The sequence below is a fragment of the Puma concolor genome, chromosome B3 (assembly GCF_028749965.1).
Source record: "Puma concolor isolate L17-30 chromosome B3, mPumCon1.1.hap2, whole genome shotgun sequence".
NCBI classification, from domain to species: Eukaryota; Metazoa; Chordata; class Mammalia; order Carnivora; family Felidae; genus Puma; species Puma concolor.
Genome location: NC_141672.1, coordinates 111,550,535 through 111,576,020, shown reverse-complemented (window position 1 = coordinate 111,576,020; position 25,486 = coordinate 111,550,535). Strand labels below are relative to the sequence as shown.

Below are 25,486 nucleotides of genomic sequence, written 5' to 3'. Positions count from 1 at the left end.
TCCAAGTCTTTTATTATTTTTGATTCTTTTGATGATAATGTTTACCTATTTTTGAGAGCATGAGCAGAGAAGGGGCAGAGAGAGAGGGAGACCCAGAATCCGAAGCAGGCTCCGGACTCTGAGCTGTCAGCACAGAGCCTGACATGGGGCTCAAACCCACAAACCGCGAGATCATGACCCAAGCCCAAGTTGGATGTCCAACCAACTGAGCCACCTAGGCGCCCCCTTTTTTAAATTTATTGTTTTTTTAATGTTTATCTATTTTTGAGAGAGTAACTTGAATTGTTTTCATTTCATTTTTGGATAGTTCATTTTGGATTACATGTGTATAGAAATACAATTGATTTTTGTGTGTTCTTGTATCCTACAACCCTGCTGAACTCATTTATCAACTGTCTTTTTGTGTGTATTTTCTAGTGTTTTCTATACAAAATATCATGTCATCTATTAAATATAGTTTTACATCTTCCTCTTCAACCTGGATGCCTTTTCTTTTTCTTCAAAAAAAATTTTTTTAATGTTTATTTATTTTTGAGACAGAGAGAGACAGAGCATGAATGGGGGAGGGGCAGAGAGAGAGGGAGACACAGAATCGGAAACAGGCTCCAGGCTCCGAGCCATCAGCCCAGAGCCCGACGCGGGGCTCGAACTCACGGACCGCGAGATCATGACCTGAGCTGAAGTCGGACGCTTAACCGACTGAGCCACCCAGGTGCCCCACCTTTTCTTTTTCTTGACTAATTTTCCTGGGTAGAATCTCTAGAACAAAGTTGAACAGAAGTGGTGAGAGTGAACATCCTGGTCTTTTCCTGATCTTAGGGTGGGAAGCTTTCAGTCTTTTACCATGAAATAAGATGTTAGCTGTGGGGCATTAGATGTTCTTTATCAGGCTGTTGAAGTCCCCTTCTCCTTCAACTTCGTTTTGTGTGTGTGTGTGTGTGTGTGTGTGTGTGTGTGTGTGTGTGTGTGTGTTTTATCAAGAAAGGGTGGTGGATTTTTGTTAAATGCTTTTTCTGTATCTGCTGAGATGATCATGGGATTTTCGTTCTTTATTCTACTTATCTAGTATATTATATTGACTGATTTTCATTGGGCCAACCTTGTATTTTGAGGATAAATCCCACTTGGTCATGATGTATAATTTCTTTTATATGCTGCTGGATTCAGTTTACTGGTATTTTCTTGAGCATTTTTGCATTTATATTCATAAGTTTTCTTGTGAAGTCTGGCTTTGGTATCAGGATACTACTGGTATCATAGAAGAAGATAGGGAGTGTTCTCTTCTATTTTTTGGAGAGTTTGAGAAGGATTGGTGTTAAATCTTCTTTAAACATTTGTTACAATTCATGACAAACTCATGAAACCATATGGTCCTGGGCCTTCCTTTGTGGGAAGTTTTAAAAAAATCTTATTTACTGCTATAATTCTATTCAGATTCTGTATTTCTTGAGTCAGTATTGGCAGTTTGTGTTTTTCTAGGAATTTGTCCATTTCATTTAGGTTATCCAATTTGCTGGCATATGATTGTTCATGTCATTTTATTTTTTTATTTGAGATAGAGAAAGACAGAAAGAGAGAGAGAGAAGAGAGAGGAAGGGAAGGGGGGGAGAACACGAACAAATGGGGAGAAGGGGCAGAGAGACAAAGAATCTTAAGCAGGCTCCACACTCAGCGTAGAGTTCAATGCAGGGCTTGATCTCATGGCCCTGGGATTATGACCTGAGCTGAAATTAAGAGTCAGACATTCAACTGACTGAGCCACCCAGGTGCCCCTTTTCATTTTCTTACAGACCTTTTTAATTCTGTAAGGTTGGTAGTAAGGAGCCTCCTTACATTCTCGATTTGGACACTTGAGTCTTTCTTTCTCTCTCTCTCTGTCTCTCTCTTTGGTCAGTCTAGCTAAAAGTTTGTCAATTTATCTTTGCAAAGAAGCAACTTCTGGTTTCATTGATTTTCTCTATTTTTTATTATCTATTTTGTTTATTTTCACTCTAATTTTATTTCCTTCCTCTTGCTTGCTTTGTGTGTAGTTTGCTCTTCTTTTTCTACTTTCTTACAGTACAAGGTTAAGTTATTGATTTGAGATCTTTCTTCCTTTCTAGTACAGGCATTGATAGCTAAAAATTTCCCTCCAAACACTGCAGACCCACCCAGATGTTCTACGTAGAGTGCTATGCCATGTCATTCCTAAGACCAAATCCTTTTTCCTTTCTATTCACATTAGGGAAGAACAATTGGTTTATCTCAGAATTACTCAGCTAGCACCTTCAACAATCAAGCCTATTGTTTGTCTTCATACCTGGTCCAATTATAGCCCAGTAATGAACACTGAAAGTCTGTACTTCTATTTCAGAATACAAATTGTGGAATTTCACAAATCTTGTAGTTCTTAATTTTTTTTTTATTTGAATATAGTTGACACACACAATGTTATGTTAGTTTCAGGTGTACAACACGGTGATCTGACAACTCTCTCTGTTATGCTGTGTTCACCACAAGCGTGGCTACCATCTGTCACCATACAATGCGATCACCGTCACAGAGATATATATTCATAGGGAATATATTCCCTATGCCATAGCTTCCATTTCTGACACTTATTCATTCCATATCTGGAGGCCTGTACCTCCCACTGTTCTTCACCCATTTTGCCTGCTCCCCCCTCAACCTCTGGCAACCAGTTTGTTCTCTGTATTGATGAGTCTGTCTCTGCTTTTCTTTGTTTTTGTTTTTTTTAGATTCCATATATAAGTGAAACCATATAGTATTTGTCTTTCTTTGCCTGACTTATTTCACTTAGCATGACACCCTCTAGGTCCATCCATGATGTCACAAATGGCAAGATCTCATTCTTTTTTATGGCTGAGTAATATTCCATTGTGTGTGTGTGTGTGTGTGTGTGTGTGTGTACACACATCTTTACCTATTTATCTATCAGTGGACACTTGGGTTCTTCCATATCTTTGCTATAATAAATAATGCTGCAATGAACATAGAGGCGCACATATCTTTTCAAATTAGTGTTTCTGTTTTCTTTGGGTAAATACCCAGTAGTGGAACTAGTGGATCGTATTGTATTTCTATTTTTAAATTTCTGACGAACCTCCATACAGTTTTCGACAGTGGCTGCACCAAGTTACATTCCCACCAACAGTGCACGAGGGTTCCTTTTTCTCCACATCCTCGCCAACACTTGTTATTTCTAGTCTTTTTGATTCCAGCCATTCTGACAGGTGTGAGGTGAAAACTCATTGTGGTTTTGGTTTGTATTTCCCTGACGATTAGTGATGTTGAGCATCTTTTCGTGTGTCTGTTGGCCTTGCAGTTCTAAAAAAAATCAACATTTTAAGGTAGAAGATATTTCTGACTGGGTATAAAGATGACTTAAAAGAATTCACTTTTTCCTAGTAAAGTAAATAAACAGAAGTCTAAATTAGGGATTTGCTAATTGTCTTCCTGAGTACCTACAGATGTTAGGTAGAAATTTATTTTTAGTTGTAATATGTTTGAAACATATATATACTGAAAGTAATAATCCATTTTTCTGGTTGTCATATTTTAGACAGCCTGAACATTCTGAAACACATATGTGAACTTAAAAATGATTCACGAAAAGGATTTCTGCCTAACATTTACTTTTCTCTTTTCTTGACCTGGGAAGCTCCTACTCATTCTTTTTAAGACCTAGCTTAAATGCCACCTACCCTGGGGAGGGCCTCTCCTTATCACCCCCAGGACAAACTCTCCTGTCTCTGGGTTCTACAGACGCACCCTACACTGAGCCATACTATTCATTTCTGTGTCCACAGACATCTTTTTCATGTCTGTGAATTACTTAGGGGCAGGCTCAAGAGTGACGTCCTTGCCTCCATCTTTGCAGTTCCCAGCACCTCAATCCACTGATGGCCTCCACTAGTGGGCTCCAGCTAGCGTGGGATTTGGTGACCCAGAAATCATTGCTGTATTCATACCTGCCGCATCACCATTGTGGCCAGTCCTTTGTTGCCAGCCAAGCTAGAACCCTAGGCACCAGGGAGAGTGTTGGATGGATAAGTAGCTTCCTGAGTCCCAGCACATCGTATTGGCTCTGGACGCGGGACTGTGCTTCTGCCTTTCTACCGTGACTTACACAGCTAGTCTACAGCTGGCCTGGAAGCCCTGTGCTCTCTAGGCTTGGAGGCTGTCCCCACCATGGTCTGCTCAACTTGGGCTATCAAACAGCAGGAACTTTTGATAACTATTTGCTGAATGAATGCATGCGAGCCCACCCATTTTACTTCATTAAAGAGAGGCACAAGCCTCTATCTTCCTTCTCAGATGAGCTCTGACCTTACACATACCACTTGGGTTTCTGACTTCATTTGGCACCTGCTAGTTTTACTAGGGTCACTATCAGGAGTGCAAAGACTGAAGACAGATGGTCAGATCACGGGGGCAGCAGGTGGTCACTGTCGAGAATGAAGAGTGACCAAAGAAAGCAGGGATGATCACAAGACAGAGCACAGGAGAGTACCAAGCAGAGCAGCACAGCCATGTAGGGCTATTTAGCCTGGGAATAAACGGCTCTACACACCTCAAGAGGCCCAGACATATTATTGAGTGCCAAGGCCAAACACAGGCAAAAGGGTTGGTAAAATTCAGTGGAAGAATAAGGTAAGCCCCACACAATTTTATAACCCCAGAGGGCATCAATACATCAAAGTTTAGCTCAGTATCATGTTCAAAACAAGGACCTGAGTCATCAAGAAAAGGTTAAATGATATTCATTACACACTGTCAACAGGCTGCCAAGAGCAAATACATTTTAGAAACACTTCTTTCTAAAAATGAAAATTTCTCATTGATGTCAGAGCTTCAAGTGGTAAATCTCAGTTATCTGGACAATAGGGGCCATCTTATTCCCCAAAGATATCGGATGGCTAAGGCACCGTGGCATACCCAGAGACACTTATCACTTAACAATTAATCAAGCACTTCACACCACAGGTATTCAGGAACTGGAGAGGGCCCAATTACATAAGAATTTTAAAGGAAGAAGTTCTTTTGAGAGAAGCAAGTCTGAGGCATCAACACTATCATTAGGATATCAGGCATATCCTGAGTTAGCCAGTTCCAAGCCACGTAAACTCTACCCACCAAAATTAAACTGGATTGCCCTGATTTCTGACTGGAGCTGGATTCTCTCGTTGCCTTGATTATCTATCCTTCCAGGTCCTGATCCACAGTCCAGATTTCACATTCAGGATTCTTACTCCTGTTTAACTTTTGGTGTCTTCCATTTGGACATCTGGTAGCTAGCTGTGGCTTTGTTCCACGATTCTACTTCCTGACTCCCGGACTGGCTCTGACATTCATTGCTGGCCGTTCTAGGGCTGGCTTCTGCCCACCTGGTCTTGTCTTATTACTTCTTCACTGTTTACCAGGTTATGCTGGGAGGGCAAGCTATATCTACACAATAATGAAGTATGGTACACTGGGCTTTACTCAGCTCTTTTGTATACGACTCTGAATACATCCATCCATCTTGTCCTAACTAGGCTCCTTTAGGGGTGGTGCCCCTAACTCTGACCCGACTTTTCTCTAACAGCAACAGTACACACTTCATTGGACACACACCTCACAACGGGGCATATCCCACACGCAAGGAGTAAAACGGCTCAAATCCTAGCTGGTTATTTTCACGCAGGAATAGAAGGCCTAAAAGTCAGGTACAAATGAAGATAGATAGTTAATAGCCCTCTGGGATCTAAAAGGGCAGATTTAGTCCTGAAAGACATTATGGAAGAGGTTTTCAAACCTTAATGTGCAGAGTGACCTGGGAAGCTGGTCAAATGTAGATTCCTGGGCTCCACCCCTAGAAAGTCTAATCCAGTGACCTGAGTCCAAGAATCTGCATTTTTAACCAAAGCCTCAGGTAATTCTGATGCAGTTAGTCCTGAGACTACCCTTTGAGAAACACTGTATCACTGCAATGGGAAATGTGACAAACATGGGACAAGCACAGTAATTAACACCTCCTCCCCAGTCCCACCATCCTTTCTTTCTTAGAAGCCAGGATGCACTTTGCATAAGGCAGGTCAATTGGCCAATTGTTTCCTAATACTCATCATGGAACATCAGCTCAGTTCCAAGATCAATTTATGTTTGTTCTAGTAAATTCAATGTAAATTTAGCAAGTTTCCTTGAAGAAGATATTTTTAATATGTCTTTTGCATAAACGGGAACAGGTGTCTACATTATATTTTTCTCTAAACTGAGGAAGAACTGCTATAAAGAAAAACATACCATTTAAGTCACATGCTACTATCCTTCCCACATACCATCCTGCCTTAGAACATCTCTTTAGGATAATTTCAAAAGTCTCAGGATTTGCCCAAATCAAGCAAGTGGAAATATTTTACATTTAACAGCGATCATTACTACTTTAAATAAGGAATGAAAGTATCTGTTTGATTCAGAAAAACTTCAAATTAGCTCACCAGCAATGCATGTATTGCTGGTGAGGGGTATCTGTACCTGAATGTTCTAATGCTCAGGAGCCCGGCCAGGCAAGATCAGTGGAGTCCAGGGAGCCCAGCAGTCTGTGCATCTGACTGGGTAGCCAAGTTTCCCTGGGAATGTCCCTGAGCAACCCTGGAGGGGGAACCTCAGGAAAACCAGTTTAATTGGGAGGATTCTGATGGGGATAGGACGCTTTTGGAATCTAAGATGACAGAAGATATTGATGAGCTATTAGATCCAGGGGGCCTGTCTGATATTTGAGATAATGGGACCTCCATTTGTTTCAGGACAATGCCTTCATTTTTGCACTAACATGGTTTATGGCTTGCAGGGGATATATGGACTGACGGATGCAACCATTAAGGATGTTAGAGCCCCATTCTTACTATTATTGTGATATGTGTGCGCGTTTGTTTTTTTCCTAGGAGGATCTTTATTTTTTCCCCTAAATCTCATAACTGGTTATACAGATGTTTAATTGAGAGGAATAATTATGAATTACGATTTGTTTTTTTTCTTTCAAACTTTCCTATCTGAATCATTTATCGCCTTCATTACAAGTGTTTTAAATATTGTAAAATTAAAGTTTAAAAAATAAACATTGCCTGTAGGCAAGCCCAAGCCCAGAAAGTCAGTTTTTAAAAAACATTAGTGTTTTCTTAATTGGGAGCATTGTGTACTATAAGCCTTGTGTTCTGCTAATTTACAGAAAAAAAGACTTTAAATTCAGAAGAAGGAGTAAAAAAGTAGACTGAGAAAGAAATGCCAGTAGATTAACTCCATGAAGGCAAAGGGACAATGGAACTCGATGGATAAGGATTATCAGAGGTAGAAGGACTTAAAATGTGCGGGTTCTAGTTAAAAGCAGAAGAAGTTAGGAATGTATTCTGGGGAAAATGCCTATTTAGGAAGTTAAGGCTGAACTGTTGACCCAGAGCTTTGGAACATTTTCATCACCCGCTATGCTTTGGGTAAATAAAGCAAGGGAGACAAATTTTATCCAGCTTATGTTTGCTGTTCGACTCTGACCCTTGCCTACTGGAATGACTTTAAATATCTGCTATGGAAAAAAAAATGATACCACTTTAATTTCCGGCTCTATCCCCATCTGGCCAGGGAGAAGAGGATGAATTGATATCATCCTGTTTTGTCTTTAGGGCTTCTGATACCCCTGAGGACCAGCCCGTGGGACAATCTGTTTGGGCAGGGATTCTGGGCCAGAATCAGGAGAGTGGGACTCCGGACAAGGCCGGTCCACGTAACACAGCTCAGAGCCATACAACACAACTTGCTCCGAGGATGTTGGGCACTGTGCTTCATTAGGAAACAAAATATAAGCTTTCCACACCATTAGGAATGACTTTAGGAGTGAAAGCACATAAGACGATGCCTCACCTCATCAACAATGCACTGCAGAAGCTGGAGAGGCTGCAACGGGAAAGAAGAGAGGAAAAAGTATTAGCCTCTGTGCAATGTCTTTACAGTGGAGTGGAAAGAAAAAAATCATTAATGCAATAAAATATAGCAAGATTAATCAACAACAGCAAACTCTTATAAAAACATTGATGCTCAGGATGTTCTATTATTTCTAATGGTACCTAATCTAATACAGGCAGTTAAAGGTTTGCATTTTCTTCAAAATGCAATTTGCTAAGTTTAAAACAAGGCATTCAAGCATGCAAAGGAAGCAGCCATCAGGAAAAAGAAAAGTGAATTTTTTTCTGAACTCATAAAGCTTACCATTAAAGATCCCTGGTTTTTCTGAATCTGAAAAAAGGCAATATGTAATTAGCATGTCATAATCAAAATGACTCACTTGGACACATTATGATCACTGAGAGAAAATTATTGCATTGCTGGTGGCAATTTGTGGGCATGTGTTAACACAATTTACATAATGAAAATACACAAATGTTAATAGCTCGCTTCTCATTTATAGGCGAAAGTCAGCAGAATGTTAATTTCACACAACACTTTTTAGTACCCTCCAGGTTGTATTAGAATAGGGAGAAAAACCATAATCCATTTCAAAAGGCTGTTTACGATTCAGATATAAATAATGTTTTATATTGCTAGATTGTGAACACTGGGCTTAATGTTGCAATCATTGCTAATGTTATGAAGCTCACTCTTTTTAAATTAAAAACCGATTTATTTAAAATTGAAATTAAATCATAGTCAGAAATTAGAATTTTGGATTCCTGCCAGTGTCTGTTCACAATCCCCTATTTTTTGAAGAAAACTTTAATTATGTGGTTGAAGTATTTGTCTTTAACTCAGGAGTGGGGTGAAGACACCACCTTTTCCAAAGTTCCTTCAGCCTGTTTCCTGGGAAGCAGTGCTCTCTGGGAAAATCAAATTCATGCAAGTTTTACACTGTTTTCCAGGGAACAAAAAGCAGAGGCAAGTAAATGTCTGCTCCTAACCAACATTCTGAAGGCAGGCTGTTCACACATCTAACACCGATAAGCCGCGTCTCTTAGAAAATGACTAAAATGTGACACCAAATTAATAACACATCCAGTTACTAACTGAAATACTAAACACTTCAATCCCCCACCCCCACACAAATGACTGCAGTTATTACTAACTCAATGCAAATAAAGTCCCAGGCACTAAGTTTCCTAAGAAGGAAAATTTCAGGAATCAAGTATGATATTGATGGGTCAGTTGTTTGCTGAGATAACTGAGCTCCAACCAGCTAGTAAGATACAGGGATAATTGTAAAAGGACATTTAATCACTGAACAACACAGGGGTTAGGGATGCTGACCCCTGTGCAGTTGAAAATCCATATATAACTTTTGACTCCCCAGATACAATCAGCCTACTGTTGACCAAAAGTGTTACCAATAACAAGTAATAATAAAGAGTCGATTAACACATATTTTGCATGGTAGATGTATTATATGCTATATTCTTATAAGAACGTAACCTAGAGAAAAGAGAGTTAAGGAAATTATTAAGAAAATCGTAAGGAAGGGGTGCCTGGGTGGCTCAGTCAGCTGGGTGTCCGACTCAGCTTCAGCTCCAATCTTGATCTCAGGTTTGTGAGTTCAAGTCCTGCACTTGGCTCCATGCTGGGAGTGGAGCCTAGTTTAAGAAATAAATCATAAGGAAGAGAAAATACATTTACAGTTCTGCTCTGTATTTATAAAAAAAAAAAACCTGCATATAAGTGGACTCATGCAGCTCAAACCCATGGTTGTTTAAGAGCCAGGTGTATTTTTTAAGTAAAAAAACCTGTTAATGGTGTTTTAAGAAGTTCTTCCCTGTATATTTGATCTGCATAAGTACCCTGAGGTCGGCAAGGATGGTCATTTCTATCCTCTGGGAAAACTGGGCCTCCCAGTGGACAGGGCAGGGGCAGGGACAGGGTGAAGGCCACGGGGACAGGCTGTGGTACTGTGGCTTCTCCTGTGCTCTTTTCTTCCCCCATATCTACCTATGGTCACAGCACGATTTCAAAACAACTGGATTTGTGTAGATATACTTGTAGATATATTTGTAGAAATATTCTTGGCATGGTAAAGTGGGTAAATAATCAATTTGGGCAGGTGGGTTCCTTTCAACTAGAATGCATGCTTCTTAAGGGCAGAAACTATGTTTTTGCATTTCTTTTGCATCTATGAGGCTTCTCAGCAGACCCTTCTTTCACCAGTGCTTGAGTGTTTTAGAAAGCACTTTCCTGTGTATTATCCCAACTAAACATGGCACCCACTCATCCCTGCTCTACTCAGTCACCACTCCCTGAAACCTCTGTCCCAGGCTGACTGGCTCGTAGTCTCCTCGGGTAGTTCCCACTTAACGTTATGCCGAATTACTGCTCCTTCCTCTAGTCACTGAGTATTTCTGCATAATGCTCTGATGGGAAAGATTTACTTTAAAAAGGGAGAGAGAGACACCTGGGTGGCTCAGTCGGTTAAGACTCTGACTTCTGCTCAGATAATGATCTCATGGTTCATGAGTTCGAGCCTCACATCGGGCTCTGCGCTGACAGCTCAGAGCCTGGAGCCTGCTTCAGATTTTGTGTTGTGCTCTCTCTCTGCTCCTCTCTCACACTCTCTCTCTGTCTCTCTGTCTCTCTCTGCCTCTCTCAAAAATAAATAAACATAAAATTTTTTTTAAAAACGGGGTGCCTGGGTGGCTCAGTCAGTTGAGCGTCCGACTTCGGCTCAGGTCATGATCTCGCAGTTTGTGAGTTCGAGCCCCATGTCGGGCTCTGCGTTGACATCTCAGAGCCTGGAGCCTGCTTCGGATCTGTGTCTCCCTCTCTCTCTGCCCCTCTCCCATTCACTCTTTCTCTATCAAAAATGGATAAATGTTAAAAAAGTTAAAAAAAAAAAAAAAAAAAAAGGAAGAGAGAGGGTTAACTACCACCCTGGAGAGGCTAAGGATTTTAGTAAGAAGCCATACTCCTTTTCAAAACTCATGAAAGGCCCAGGTAACTTCCCAACAGGAGATTGGCTTTTATTTATTTATTTTTCAAGTACACATGGATCTTCTCCCCCCTACCCTCCATTCTTAGTAAGATATATCTACTTCAACAGGAGGGCTACTTGTAATGAACAAATTAGAAATCCATTTTTGGCAAAGAGAGTGTTTTTCACAAATTTCCAACAGTCAGGGGGGATCACAACATTCTCTGAGGAAAACATGTGGCAAACATTCTAAGTGAGATGTTTCAAAATAAATTCAGGAATAAACTGTGCGTCACTGTTCCCAGCAATACATAAGTTGTATGAGATGAGTTCAGGGGAGATACATTTTTCCTCATGAACTAAACTCTTAAGAGGTCTCCACCTTGCCCTATTCTGTGGGTTAAAGAAACCATGGTTAAAGACAAAATTTTACTATTTTAATGCTTTCTCCTTACAACGAGGAAGAGGGAAACAGCAGTATCAGAGTCTTTTTTATGATCTTCTAACTATACCATTTTGCCCAGGTTTTTAAAGAGAGATGTTGTTACCAGGTTTTATTACACAGCTTTGATAGCTACATATTATATGAAATCATCTTCATAAATTTTGTATTAAGGTAGCAGTGCCAGTACCTGAAATTGATTCAAAATGCTTAAGATACTCAATTACTTTTTAACACTGTTACACAATGCGGTGACTTATATCTTCTATTTCGCGAGAACTTGAGGACACAACATCATTGTAATTGATTCATTTTCTCAATTAAATAAAGCTACTGTGCTTTTCTTTATATGAATGCCACACAGACCATAGAGTTAGATATATTCTTTCCTTTCTTGGTCTCAGATATATTGCCTTAAAGGTTATATTCTGTTCCTCTGTTTAATTCCACCAGAAAATTTAATGCCACGGTCATATTTTTCAAATTCTGAATTGCCATGTACCCGACTGTATTTATATTAGGCTTATTTTTCACTGCTAAACTCTTTGTTGTTTACCTTTTTCAAGATCACATTACCGTAAGGGCACAGCAACCATAAAACAGACTGAAACAAAGTCAACCTCCAGTCACTGCCTCTGCTTTTACACACAGTTCATGAAAAAGTGAAGCCCCTAGTTTTATAGCACATTAAAAGTGGTACTAAGGGTGCTTGATATAAAATGTTAGCTTTGTGAATGCCTCTCTTTATTCTAGGTCTGCCTTCCAAATGCTGAGCTGTGAGAGCAGAGTTCAGAGGAACACAATAATATTGTTAGGGCTGATGAACTGCCTGTACCTCACAACACAGGAAATGCTGTTTGTAACTAACTCGTCCAAGTCCAGATTCCTGTTTGCACATTTTGCTGGTGTTGAGTAGTCTACATCTAACTAGTACTTTGGGACAATGAACAGAACAATAATTGCTCCAGCCGTTACACTTTGCTAATCAGTCTCCAGAACTAGCAGCATTTTGATAGAGGCTAATTAGTTGAACCTCTTTTCTCTTCTGGGCATAGCCGTTTTTCCCCCCTTTTGCCAGCCCTTAGCTATAAGGCTTTAAGGCACACTAACAGGGGACACCTCAGTCTGATGTAAGACAGATCCTTGTGTGTTTAAATGGGGAGGAAAGACTTCATAACGGGCGGGCCTAAGTATCAGTTGTGGGGTGTTACTGCAGTAACATTTGTCACATATTTCCTTGCAAGGACTGTATAGCTGGCAATTAGAAGAGCTCCCATAGCATGACTAATGGCTTTGGAAAATGATCCCGGAAAGGAAGCTCCTGATGCAAAAGTTTACTTGTGGGGCCTCAACTATCTAGTCAACGGCTCTGGTGATAAACAGCAACTCTGGGGACCCCGCATTACACGCCCACCTCTGCAGAGGTACAGCGGGAAAGCAGGCTTGGCCACCAGCCCTTTTACATTATGTGCAGAAGCACAGTCAGGAAACTAAAATGATCCACCTATGTAACTTCGAGAAGACACCAGCAATAGCTTTCATTTTCTCTTTTACTCTCTGGAATGATGGCTTGCCCTGCAGCCCTTGTCGCAGAGATTTATGTGTGACCAAGGTCAGATCTTCCAATATCAGTTGACAAATTTTCTCTTTACATATTTACTGCTTTCCTAGCTTGTGTTATTTTCTCTTAAGTAGAAGAAGGAAATATGAAATTAAATGATACGGTGAGCATTTTTAAAGAATACCAGGAGTGTGTGTGTGTGTGTGTGTGTGTGTGTGTGTGTGGTGTTCCTGGCACTACACTTGAGCCTGCAATGTTCAACTCTATTCTTTTTTTTTTTTTTAATTTTTTTAAATGTTTATTTATTTTTGAGACAGAGAGAGACAGAGCATGAACGGTGGGGGGGTGGGGGCAGAGAGAGAGGAAGACACAGAATTGGAAGCAGGCTCCAGGCTCCGAGCCATCAGCCCAGAGCCTGACACGGGGCTTGAACTCACGGACTGCGAGATCATGACCTGAGTTGAAGTCGGACGCTTAACCGACTGAGCCACCCAAGTGCCCCTGTTCAACTCTATTCTTATTTCACACACATTTTAGGAACGGTAGCTATTTTGCAGACTCTCTTTTCAAATCAGATGCATTAAGCTTAACCCTGACTAACATAAGCCAGGATTATGGTAAATTGGGACTTTTATATTGTAAATGAAGAATAATGACCTAAAACTTTTTTTCTTTAATGAAAGTAGCTGCAGAGATGATCTACTTCAATCTACTCATTTTGCTGTTAGGGAAACTGAGGCTTTGAGGGGCATAGTGCCCAAGATACAGCCCGGGCTAGACCATAGTGCTGACTCAGGCAGCTGCTTGGTGTGGAGAAAATGCATATGCACTGGAGTCAAAAAGCCCCCCCTGGCAGTCAGACCCCCATGGTCTCAGAAGCTCCCTCCCTTCACTGGGTTCAGGGCTCTTGATTACAAAGTGAGGGGATGAGCCAGAGGATAATCCAAAGAGTCCTCCCAGGCAGAGCTTCCCATTCAGGTGCCGTATTTTTTCCTACCCACGGGAGAGCTGGTACTGGCAGTCAATCTTATTTTATCTGGCACCGTGTGGAGTGCTAAAACTTAGGTACACACCACCTCCAATCTGCTACAACTTTGCAAAAACAAAGTGCCCAAATCTCAAAAAGGCTTCAACAAGAGAACAGAAAAATCATTTCCACATGACCACAAGCTAAACACATATTGCTTAGTACCACTAACTTAAAATAAGACTTCCTAGGGGTGCCTGGGTGGTTCAGTCGGTTCAGTGTCTGACTTCGGCTCAGGTCATGATCTCACAGTTCGTGAGTTCGAGCCCCATATCCAGCTCTGTGCTGACAGCTCAGAGCCTAGAGCCTGCTTCAGATTCTGTGTCTCCCTCTCTCTCTCTGCCCTTCCTCCACTCATGTTCTGTCTCTGTCTCTCTCAAAAATAAACATTAAACAAATGTTTCATAGAAAAAAGGTACGATTTCCTAAACAAAGGACTGGGTTTTGTTTTTTGTTTTGTTTTTGAAAAAAAAAAGAGAGGGAGAGAACAGGGGCATCTGGGTGGCTCAGTCGGTTAAGCATCCAACTTTGGCTCAGGTCATGATCTCACGGTTCGTGAGTTCAAGCCCCACATGGGGCGCTCTGTTGTCAGCACAGAGCCTGCCTTGGATCCTCTGTCCCACCCTCTCTCTTTCTCTGCCCTTCCTCTTCTGGTTGTCTCTCTCATTCTTTCTCAAAATAAATAAATAAACTTTAAAAAGTATTAAAAAAGAAGAATAAAATGTACTCTAGTGAACCATAAATGGGAATTCTGACAAACTGATATTTTTAGATATTGAATGAATGCACGAGACAAAATAAATGAGTAATATATGTTATTACTAATAATACAAAATTAACAAGTATAATTCACTTGTGCCATATCTCTCTTGTTTATCAGCCTCTGTCCTTGTTCAAGTTCTTATCATGCCTGGAAATCTATTAGCATATCTTACATAGAACAAAACAAAAACAAAAAATAAGTCATGGGTCTTATTTAAACGACAATTAATGACTTAAAACAAAAATAAGTTGTCAGATGATTTAACAAGGAGCTACTCGGTGGGATACGAGAAAGTCAGTAGGATTCCCAGCTTCTAAAATCCACTCCCTGGCACTTTCTCTCTGCTGCCTTCAGGAGGGACCAGTTTTGAAAAGCTCAGACTAGATACCCCTGAATTTCACAAATAGCTGGGTGGGACAGAAAGGCTGTAAGATGCCTAGAGGAGGGCTCAGCTCAGATGGGACCAGACAGAAAATCATCACGGCCATAAATTAGATCACTTGGCTCTCACTGCTTCCCGAGTATCAAGGACGATGCATTTTCACACAAAACACAGCAGCTGGAGCGTCAAGGTAGAGTGTAACATTATTCATTTGCTGGGTCTGCCAGTCAGTGAGCAGGAAAGAAAGGACCTGACTGCCAGTCTACACTCTTTTATCCCTTGTGTATTTAAAACTGACATAGCTCATGTCCTACTTCACATAGGGGTATAGGAACCCTAGTAAATCATCCTCTGGGCACATGTAAATTTTAATATTCAGGCCTGAATTTTGTAAGAAAAGCAGGGGCTCACAAACACATTTTAATATGAAACACGGGAGTTATAAAATGAATCTTCTCCCTTAGCCTTGCCAAGATGTCCATTGAGCACTTTCCTCACAGAGAAGATTTTTCCTTTCAAAGAAAATACACTGGCTGTACCAAACTTTTCTTTCTTCCCCCCAAAAGGGTGGTCTTATTCTAGAATCTAGTTTAGAGTATCAGTTATGTATGTGGGGGGCAGGGAGTGGGAGGGGATGTGGCCTTTTTGAGAAAGGCCTATTGACCATTCCATTGTTTATGGTCAAATAAATGTGCTGTAACAAAAGATTTTTAAAGTGTCAAAAAGTCTCAAAGGGTTTTTCTGGAGCTATCATTTAGTCTGCATCTCTATTTAAACTTCAATCCTCCACAAGCGAAAGAATCCAGAACGATGTTAGAGGTCACCTGGTCTGACTCCTTGCTTCTGACTCTGGAAGAAGATTTCCAGGAATGGGATTCCAATGATCCATCCTGGGTGGCTTAAATTGTCAGAAAGTTCTTTCTTATTACGAGTTCAAATATGTCTCCCTAGGAGATATACCCATGGTCTGGAGCTGTAGTGATTTAGTGGCAGCAACTCACATATTTGAAGATGGCTGTTTCTTCACGAAGTTTTCTTTCCCGAGTGAGCATCCTGTTTTCTCCTTGAGATCATCTGCTATGATTGATTGCCCTCTGTTCTTCCCCCTTCTATTAGTAATGACACTCTGATAACATTCCCCTAGCCTTAAATAGCCCATGTACTTCACATCCTCACCTACTTCATCACCAGCTTTATGGGCAGGACATGTGGTTCAGGCTTAAACTAGTCCGCAACAGTTAAGTCCCCTGGGCTTGGGGAAGTTAACTGATCCAATCAAACTGAAGCCTATGGCCTCTTGCTGCCTGTGGGGAAGGAAGGCTTGTTACTCCTTTCTAACTGGGAAGCAGGTGGCCCGGGAACCCCAAAAGCCATTCTTGGTCTGTGAAGGAAGAAGCCTACCAGAAACAGAGCCAAAAGTGACCTGTTGAATCTAGTTCTACCAAAAAACCCAGGAATACTTGGCTTTTTGGCCGTGGATTTCAATTAAGTCCCCTTGTGGTTGAGGCAACCTGAGTTGGGTGTTCTGTTACCTGCACCATAAAGCTGCCTGGCGGAGGTGAACATGGTTTCACATTCTCCACCACTGTGACCACGTTTCTCGGAATGTGGTGCCATGTGTGTGTGTTCCTCATAAAGTGTGACACCCACACCTGAACACATGCCTCGGAAAGACTGGCTCAGTTGCCTTGTCCTGGACATTATACGCTATTCAGGAGGAGAAACTCCTGGCAGCTACACGTGCCTTCAGCTTTTGATAGATAGCCATATCACACAGTTGGCTCAGTGGAGAGGAACAGACGTGTATAAATCTTGGGCTGAAAAAGAATTACTTCTTTCCTGTACTCTTCCATTTGGGTTTCATACTGACAAGGTATTCGAGAGTCAAAATGAGTACACGATTAAAGCAATTACAGAATCTAGACAAGTCTGATGGAAGTTTCTACCTGTTGCCTCTCCCCTGCACCAGACAGGAAATACATTAGCCTTGTATTTGTTTGGTTGAGGAGAGGCCTGTCCAACACTCAAGTAGAATCACAGACTCTCGGGTCTGAAAGAATCTTAAAGGTTTTTTAATCTGACCCACCTCTGTGTGATCCCTGAATCCCTCCTTCATTACACTCCTGGCTCACAGGGCTTCTGTCTGGATGCATACAGTGATGGGGACTTTATGTCTTCTGACTGTCTATTCTCTCTCTTGTTCCAGCTCTACTTTCCTGACAGTGCAAATCCACGTCTTTTCTTACATGAGAACCCTCAAGTATCTTAAGACAACTATCACATCTCTTTGGAAGCTTTGATCCTTCAGGTATTAATGCTGGCAGGACAGAGGGGAAATATGGACACAGAAGAAAAGGGGACAAAATTACAAACTGAAAGCTTAAAAATGTGTATTGATTCTTAGTTCTTTCTGATTCTAAAATCTGTTAGGTCAACATGTAAAAAAAGTGAAGTCAGGCTAAATCACTAATTCATTGATTCACATCCTTTTTTTTTTTTAAGTTTACTTATTTTTAGAAAGACAGAGAGAGGGAGCATGAGTGGGACAGTGGCAGAGAGAGAGAGGGAGAGAGAGGATCCCAAGTAGGCTCTCTACTGACAGCAAACCGTAAGATCATGACCTGAGTTGAAATCAAGAGCTGAACACTTCACCGACTGAGATACCCAGGCACCCCAGTTCATGTATCTTTATCAAGAACTTACTCTACGCCAGGCACTGTACTGGAGTCTAGGATCCAGTGGATGGATAAGCTGCAAATGCTGGTCCACAAAAATGAGTGACTTCTTTAAGGTCCCTGAAAGTTAGTGACAGAGCTAAGACTTAAATCACAGGGTTTGCATTCTCCTTAAAATGCCACTTAATTTTTGGATAAAATACAATTTGCTAGATTCAAGGTGCTGTAGATTTCTAAGACAGTGTCCCCCAAAAAGGGATGTTTTCAGGCATTTCACAGAATGCTTTCTTTGTGGGCTAAGACTCTATATATTGCTGCCTTTTTTTTTTTTTTTTTACCATGATGCCATTTGACAACATTGTTTGGCCTGCTGATATTTTGAGATAAGCTGCAACTGTAGCAAATACATGCTTTATTTCGCATTAGATCATGACCTGAGCCAAAGTCGGACACTCAACCGACTGAGCCACTCAGGCGCCCCCTGCATTATTTGGCATTAGAAGGGAAAGAATCTTGAAATAGAGTCACACATAACCATGCTAATTAACATGTGTCTTACTGGTTTGGCTGTAAACGAGATTCAAAACAGGATTTAAAGAAAAGAAGTCATGGATTTAGAATGAACCAAACGGGGCACCTGGGTGGCTCAGTCGGTGAAGTGTCTGACTTTTGATTTCGGCTCAGGTCATGATCTCACAGTTTCGTGAGTTTGAGCCCCATGTCTGCCTCTGTGCTGATGGTGCGGAGCCTGCTTGGAATTCTCTGTCTACCTCTCTCTCTGCCCCTCCTCCACTTGGGCTGTTTCTGTCTCAAAATAAATCAATACACTTAAACAAAAAAAAATTTAATTTTCTTTTTTCAACGTTTATTTATTTTTGGGACAGAGAGAGACAGAGCATGAACAGGGGAGGGGCAGAGAGAGAGGGAGACACAGAATCGGAAACAGGCTCCAGGCTCTGAGCCATCAGCCCAGAGCCTGACGCGGGGCTCGAACTCACGGACCGCGAAATCGTGACCTGGCTGAAGTCGGACGCCTAACTGACTGCGCCACCCAGGCGCCCCTAAACAAAAAAAAATTTAGAATGAACTAAACAAAAAGTTTGATTCCTGTTTCAGAGATGTGGTTCATACCTCTCATAGTTTGATTTGGGTGAAATCCAGTTCAATAAAGTCCAAGAGTGTACTTGGGAGATGGTGATGAGAAAGGTAGCTGAAGGTGTGGACAAGAGGGGAAAATTGCTCATACAAGATGAAAGGAGACCACAGAAGTATCTAGCTCAGCATTTTTCAGACCCTGGTTACCAAATAACTCAAGGTTTATGTAAGGTATTACTTAGACACATTAACAAAAATTAACAGACAAAAACAGAACTGCGTGGTATTTGTGTGTGCATGCATGTATGTAGGTGTCTGGGAGTGAATTCCCATCTATTTGCTGCCCTGTCTTCCCATGTAATTCTGCAAATCACTGACCTAGGACACCTCTATCATTTTCCAGATGAGGTAACTGAGGTCTGAAAAGAACTAAGGTGAAACAACTAGCAAGAAAAGCCAGGAACAGAACTCAGGTTAGCTCTGTGTGTGTAGAATGGGGGGAAGGGGGACAGAAACCATATTCTTTTTTGAGAGGTAGAGAGAGAGAGAGAGTAAGCAGGGGAGGGGCAGAGAGAGACAGAGAAAGAGAATCCCAAGCAGGCTCTGCGTTGTCAGTGCAGAGTCCGATGTGGTGCTCGATCCCACAGACCGTGAGATCATGACCTGAGCCAAAATCAAGCATCAGATGCTTAACCAACTGACTCACCCAGATGCCCCCCAGAAACCTCATTCTGACAATGATTTAACTTGTCACTTGATGGGTGTCTCACTTGCTGCCTCCTGGTCCTCTCTGCCCCGAGTCATCGAGCGTTTGCAGGTGCCTGGCTATGGAGGCAAAGGGGTGGAGGAAGGCCTTTCACTGGAAAAGTTTCTTTTGTTTACTGTATTTTGCCCAACTAGAACTAGGACTATAGTCAAGGTCTCCCCATGCCCTGAATAGTGCTCTTTGCAATCTGTTTCTGAACAGAAAACAAGACAAGCTTCATTAGCCATTTTGGTCTTTCTTTCCTCCTCTGACCTCCTTTCCTCCTAAGACTAGCGTATTCTCCAGCTTTTCTTTCCCTCTCTGCATGGCGGTCATTATCTGTAGACTTTGACAGGGTATGGCATAACAGAGTCCACGCTTGGTTCTAATTGGTTGCCTCAGTTTCCCACAATTCCTTGGAGCTGACACCCTGGCTGTAGACATAAACAGACAACTGCCTCCTTTCCTAGCTCCTAGCAGCCCTTGGGACCCTCTTCCCACCTGGGGTGTCCTGGGCAATCTCCAATCCTAAATCGAATCAGCTCTTTGCTCCTTTTAGGCAACGCATTGATTTTTCAATGAACTTAGCTTGTCCACTTTATTGCCACTAAAGAGGGTCGGGTTCTTAGCATCATTAACATTTTAGTTGAGGAAGAATTCCCAAGCCCCCCAGGCATTAATCCAGAACTGTTAAAACATCTGAAAAGTAATCTGTGCTCAAACAAAACCTGGCCACGTCCGCCTCCTTTTTAAGTTGGATGCCAATGAATCCTGAGCCTCTGGATTTTCTATACTGAATAGTTTTCTATACTGAATAGTATAAGTAAAACACTGAATAGTATAAGTAAAACACTGGTATATGATAAAAGTTGATGTCTTTGTTGCTGTTGGTATTACTGCTGTTGAGGACCACCTTCCCCTGAGGGATCTGTACCCATCAGCAATTACCTGGTAGACATGTAGCATCCTGGGACAGTAATTTCTATCTCTGCAGACACACCAGTTAAATGCAGCACTTCAGTGGATGGTCGTGTACCATAAAAATGGCCATTTGGGGGGCGCCTGGGTGGCGCAGTCGGTTAAGCGTCCGACTTCAGCCAGGTCACGATCTCGCAGTCCGTGAGTTCGAGCCCCGCGTCAGGCTCTGGGCTGATGGCTCGGAGCCTGGAGCCTGTTTCCGATTCTGTGTCTCCCTCTCTCTCTGCCCCTCCCCCGTTCATGCTCTGTCTCTCTCTGTCCCAAAAATAAATAAAAACGTTGAAAAGAAAAAAAAAATTAAAAAAAAAAAATGGCCATTTGGGCTCAAAGCCTCTGGGTGTCTTTCTCCCTGCACCATCCCTCTAGAGTGGGAACCAGTCTGACCCGGTAAGTTGTCAAACACCTGCTCATCCTGAGTGAGTCGCTGAATGGCTATCGGAATCTCATCTCCTCCTTTATAAAGTGAAAGAGTTGGAACAGGTCACTGTAAGATCTCGTCACCTTCTGAAATTCTATGATCCCACGAAGTAGCAGACAGCACTCAGAAAAACCAAAGGGGGAAAAGTGGAAGGGCTCTCAGACCACAGAGCCCAAGAGGGAGGGGAGACGGCAAAGTTGCCACCTGAAAGCCAGACTGGGCGCTCGGTTCCTTACTTCAAACTTCAATTCTGTTTCTGGGCTAAGCTGATTATTTAAAAATCATAGAAGAATCAGGGTCCCTAGTTACTGACATAACAATCACTGGGTTCTGTATATAGTTCTATATATTATGATTGTGATCGTGAATGATAAATTATAACTCAAAAAAGAAAGACTGTAAAGGAAGGCTCTTGTGGGATCAGAAAAGTAATTCATTTTAGCCCTACCTGGTGTGAGACGTGAGACACGGTCATATATTTTCAGAGTTACATAGGTAAATCCCTAAAGTACTTCCCAGAAATATAAATAATACTAATATTACCTAGCTCTTGTTGATCTTCTTATATTTTTCAAAGTGTCCTCTTAGGCATTAGCTCATCTGATCATGACAACCCCCCCTCCCTAGAAAATGTCCTATGATGTGCCAAGGCCCTCAGAGGCATGTGCCAGCTGACCTCAGGGGCAGAGATCTTAAAACGTAAGGATTTCCAACCTCAGGCTGGCTCCCAGTCATCTCAGAGGGATTCACGAAATTCTCAATCCCAGTTTCATTACCTGGTTTTTGCTGCACGTGCCATCTCTGTCCTGACACACCCCTCTCTCCTCCACCACTCTGCCCTCCCGTCTCTTACTGCCCTCCCAGTGCTGCTGTGAAAATTACCCAGGGAAATTCCTAAGCAGGTAGGGAAATGAGAGTAACAGTAGTAGTAGTACCCTAGTGAATTAAAGTACTAGAAGGATACCTCATACAACATGCTGCTTTAGACCTTTATCTTTTACCGGATGAATCTCCTGCTGACGAGAATGCCTGGAAAGTTCTTTCCCTTCTTTTTAGCCTCACAGCCTCAGCTCAGGCATCACCTTCTCCGTGAAGCCTTCACAGCTTTCTGAACTGAGCTGACCTCTTCTTCTGGAGGGCAGAGCACACCACCTCCTGTCTGGTTCCTTTTGCATCAACTGTCATTTGTTTGTTTTATATTTTTCTCTCCACTAGACTAGACTCTTTGAGAGCAGGGACCACATCTGTTTCCTTGCTGGACTTGCGGCGCGTAGCACAGTGCCAGGGCAGAGTAGGTGCTTGGTGACAAATACATGTTGAATTGAATTGAGATCTATGTCATAGAGTAGTTTAGAAGGTGCTATAAAAATCAAACCAACATGGGGTTAGTGTTTCAAAAAGGCCAGGGTTCACCAGCCTAGCTGGCTAACTGCATATACTTCAATCGAGGTATTAACAAGTAATGTATCTTTAGGGAAAAATGTCATGTTTCTAGGCTACCCACTCTTTCGGGATTTTCTTTATTCCATTTCTGCTCTATTTTAAAGACACACTAGGAACCTACTTCCTATCTTTGCAATAGGCTAAGCCAAGAACATTGGGAGATCTCTTGATAAGCATGAGATAGATAATGGGAGAAGAATCCGGCACGGCCACTTTCAAAATTCCTGGGAAGCAGCATATGTATGTAAGGGAGCATCTTCCTATCACTTAGATTTCACCTCTGCCTTTTGTGGAACACGAAATCAGACTTTGTATGGCTTTAAGTAACGCTCTATTTTAAATGTCTATATCCTAAATAACAAGAATGAAAATAATGAATTAAAACATGTAGGCTAGAAACCTGTTTAGCAAAAAATTGCACGCACATTGCTTTTGGACTCTTGCCAACTAAAGGTGAGTACTTGAAGTCTGGGGTAATTACCCATTGTTTGTTTTTTTGTTCTTTGACTACAGACCTCACACAAAAAAATGGATATTTATGATTTTATAGAATCCTTGATGTTCTAAACTTCAAAAAGTTCATGTAACAAGGGATAAACTCCAAATCCCTTTTTTTCAAAGAAGGTCAACTTTCTAGGTATTATTTTGCAATTCTACATTGTTCTAGTCATGATCAGTACATTAGTACATAAATAATAAAATCGATGGTCTGAATTTAACATTGAATATAAAACAACATTCAATTATCAAAATTAGGATTAGTAATAGCACAGTAAAAGGCTTTTAAAACATGAATAAAATTAGGTATAAAACTCAGAATTCCAGCATTATCTTTTGAAAAGTGTTTAATATTTTAAAATAGTTTTAAGAACATACGCTTTCTACTCCATTATGAGACAAATGCTCTATCCAGAGCACAATTTATTACTACAGAATAAATGAATGTTTAAAAGACAGTCTGTCAATTGAAAAAAAAAAAACACATTAAAATAGCAGGTTTCCAAGCCAAGTTAAACAAAATATTTTCTCCTTGACAAGCTGCTTACATTTAAATGAAAACAGGGCAAATTTGGTCAATAGTATGGATTGCATATAATAAAAAGGACCTTAGATCATGTTAATACAAGGATCAGAAAGCAGTAACTTCAATTAAAACCACCCAATTATTTAGCAAACTTTCAGATACAGCAAATAAATTAATCTGTTTTAAATGAAAGTGCTCAGATAAGTAGCTTTCTGACCTATGAGCAAGTTTCACTAGCAGCAATCACAGCAAAGCAAGAATCTGCTGAAGCAAGGCAAAGCCCCCAAATCAAACAAATGGTATTAGTAATCAAAAAGCATTTGCACAACATATTTCCTTGGTTAGTAGCAGGGGGTTCTGAGCAAACGCCACCTACAGCTCCCCTCATACTTTGATATGTAGTGTGTACGGGATAAAAACACACACATTCCTTTCACCCACACAAACAACCAGGGTATATACTGCTTTTAAAAACAGGGCATTTCATTTCTGTACTATCCTATGAAAAAAGCCAGTCGTTATACTATTAAGAATGCATGTCTTTCACTTAAAATCCTCTATCATCCACTTATGTTTAACTTGTACTGGGATTTAAGAATGTCTCTTTATTGAGACAAGTAATATGTCATCATTTTGTTCAGCTAACAGGCCTGACAGACCCTGTCTCCTTGAGTTAAGAACAGTAGATCTCTATTTCGTACATTGGTGGTAAAAGCTGGCAGAATAAATGAGAATTAGCCAATTGGTAGTAAAGGTTTTTAATCCCAAAGATCTAGATTTTCCTTCTACCTTTGCCTTAATTATTCTATCTGGCCAGATGATGGTATATATTTTTTTTTTCAAGAAAAATGATCTCTATATATTGCAATAATTTATCTGAATGCCATTCTTATGTATTTTTAACAAATAACATCGCTATTCACTTTATCTCTTATGTTTTTGATCCTTTTTACTACTTATCATCTTCTTTATTTGAAACAGATTTTTAACAGATAATCTTGATCGTTACAACAATATCTTGCTTGCATTTTATTCAAATAATTCTTAAAAACAGCTTAAAAAGCCGTTTGGAATAACATCAAGCTTGCCATCAATCAAACGAAAAAATTCCGCTGGCGGTTGTATAAACATCAGATCAAGTCTGATGTCTTCAAGGATTTCAGAGTGAACCATAAAAAACTCCATTAACTTCTGACAAAGAATGCAAATTAATCACAACATGGGGTGAAATGAAATTAAAGGCTCTTTTCTAATCAATGACAAGGCAGGATGAAATATTTGTTACTCTCTCTGCACTCAGACTGCCTGGGATGTTTGCACTTCCCTTGCAAAGCCCCAAATGTAAGGTGTGAGTACAGATTCACCCACAGTCGCTGTTTAGCCCTCCCACCCCCCCCAGAGCTATCTGCTTACAAGTCGTGGAGATTCACAAAACACACTAATCATCTGAATCTCAGGTGCATCCAATTTGTTATTCACACTCTCCCATGCCAGTGAAAAGCCTGGCGCAGACAGATGCACCAGGAACCCTAAATGACAGTTTTGGCCTCCGGAAGTACGATCACTACAACAAAATCTAGTACAGCCTCCAGGTGAAATGTCTGGAGCTCCATATGGAGCAGGGAAAATTAACAACAAGATGAAAATCACTGCAGCAGCGGGGAGTCGGAATTTTTGAAAAAAAAAATGAAATTTAAAGATGAAGAAAGAGAAGTAATAAATTAATGGGGTGTGAAAACATTCAAAGCTTTACAATACCAGGGGCACTATTTGCTCAGATTTTTTTCCTTTTTTTAACTTCAGGTCATTTTGATGTAATTTATTAACCAAGATCAGGAATTGTAGCCAAAAGAACAACAACATTTTTATACATATAAAAGTACTTTAAATACATTTGTATCTATCTGTATTTTCTTCAATTTCCTGTGGCATCCTGCTTACCAAATCTCCAAAATGTCAGAGCTAGAACACCCTCCTGAGAAGTCTCCTTAATGGATTTACTATCGTCTCAA

At 41.0% G+C, this 25,486-nt stretch overlaps 1 protein-coding gene across 6 annotated transcripts in view; it reads right to left on the bottom strand.

Annotated features, from left to right (window-relative positions):
* The window catches only part of MAP2K5 (mitogen-activated protein kinase kinase 5), a 278,825-nt gene that overhangs the window by 55,972 nt on the left and 197,367 nt on the right, over window positions 1-25,486 (bottom strand). For all 6 annotated transcript variants that reach the window (XM_086711030.1, XM_086711029.1, XM_086711032.1 and 3 more), the window contains 2 exons: window positions 8,242-8,268; window positions 7,897-7,929 (listed from right to left, as the gene is read on the bottom strand). In XM_086711030.1, the coding sequence (XP_086567156.1) occupies window positions 7,897-7,929; window positions 8,242-8,268 (60 nt within the window). The remainder of the gene's footprint in view (window positions 1-7,896; window positions 7,930-8,241; window positions 8,269-25,486) is intronic.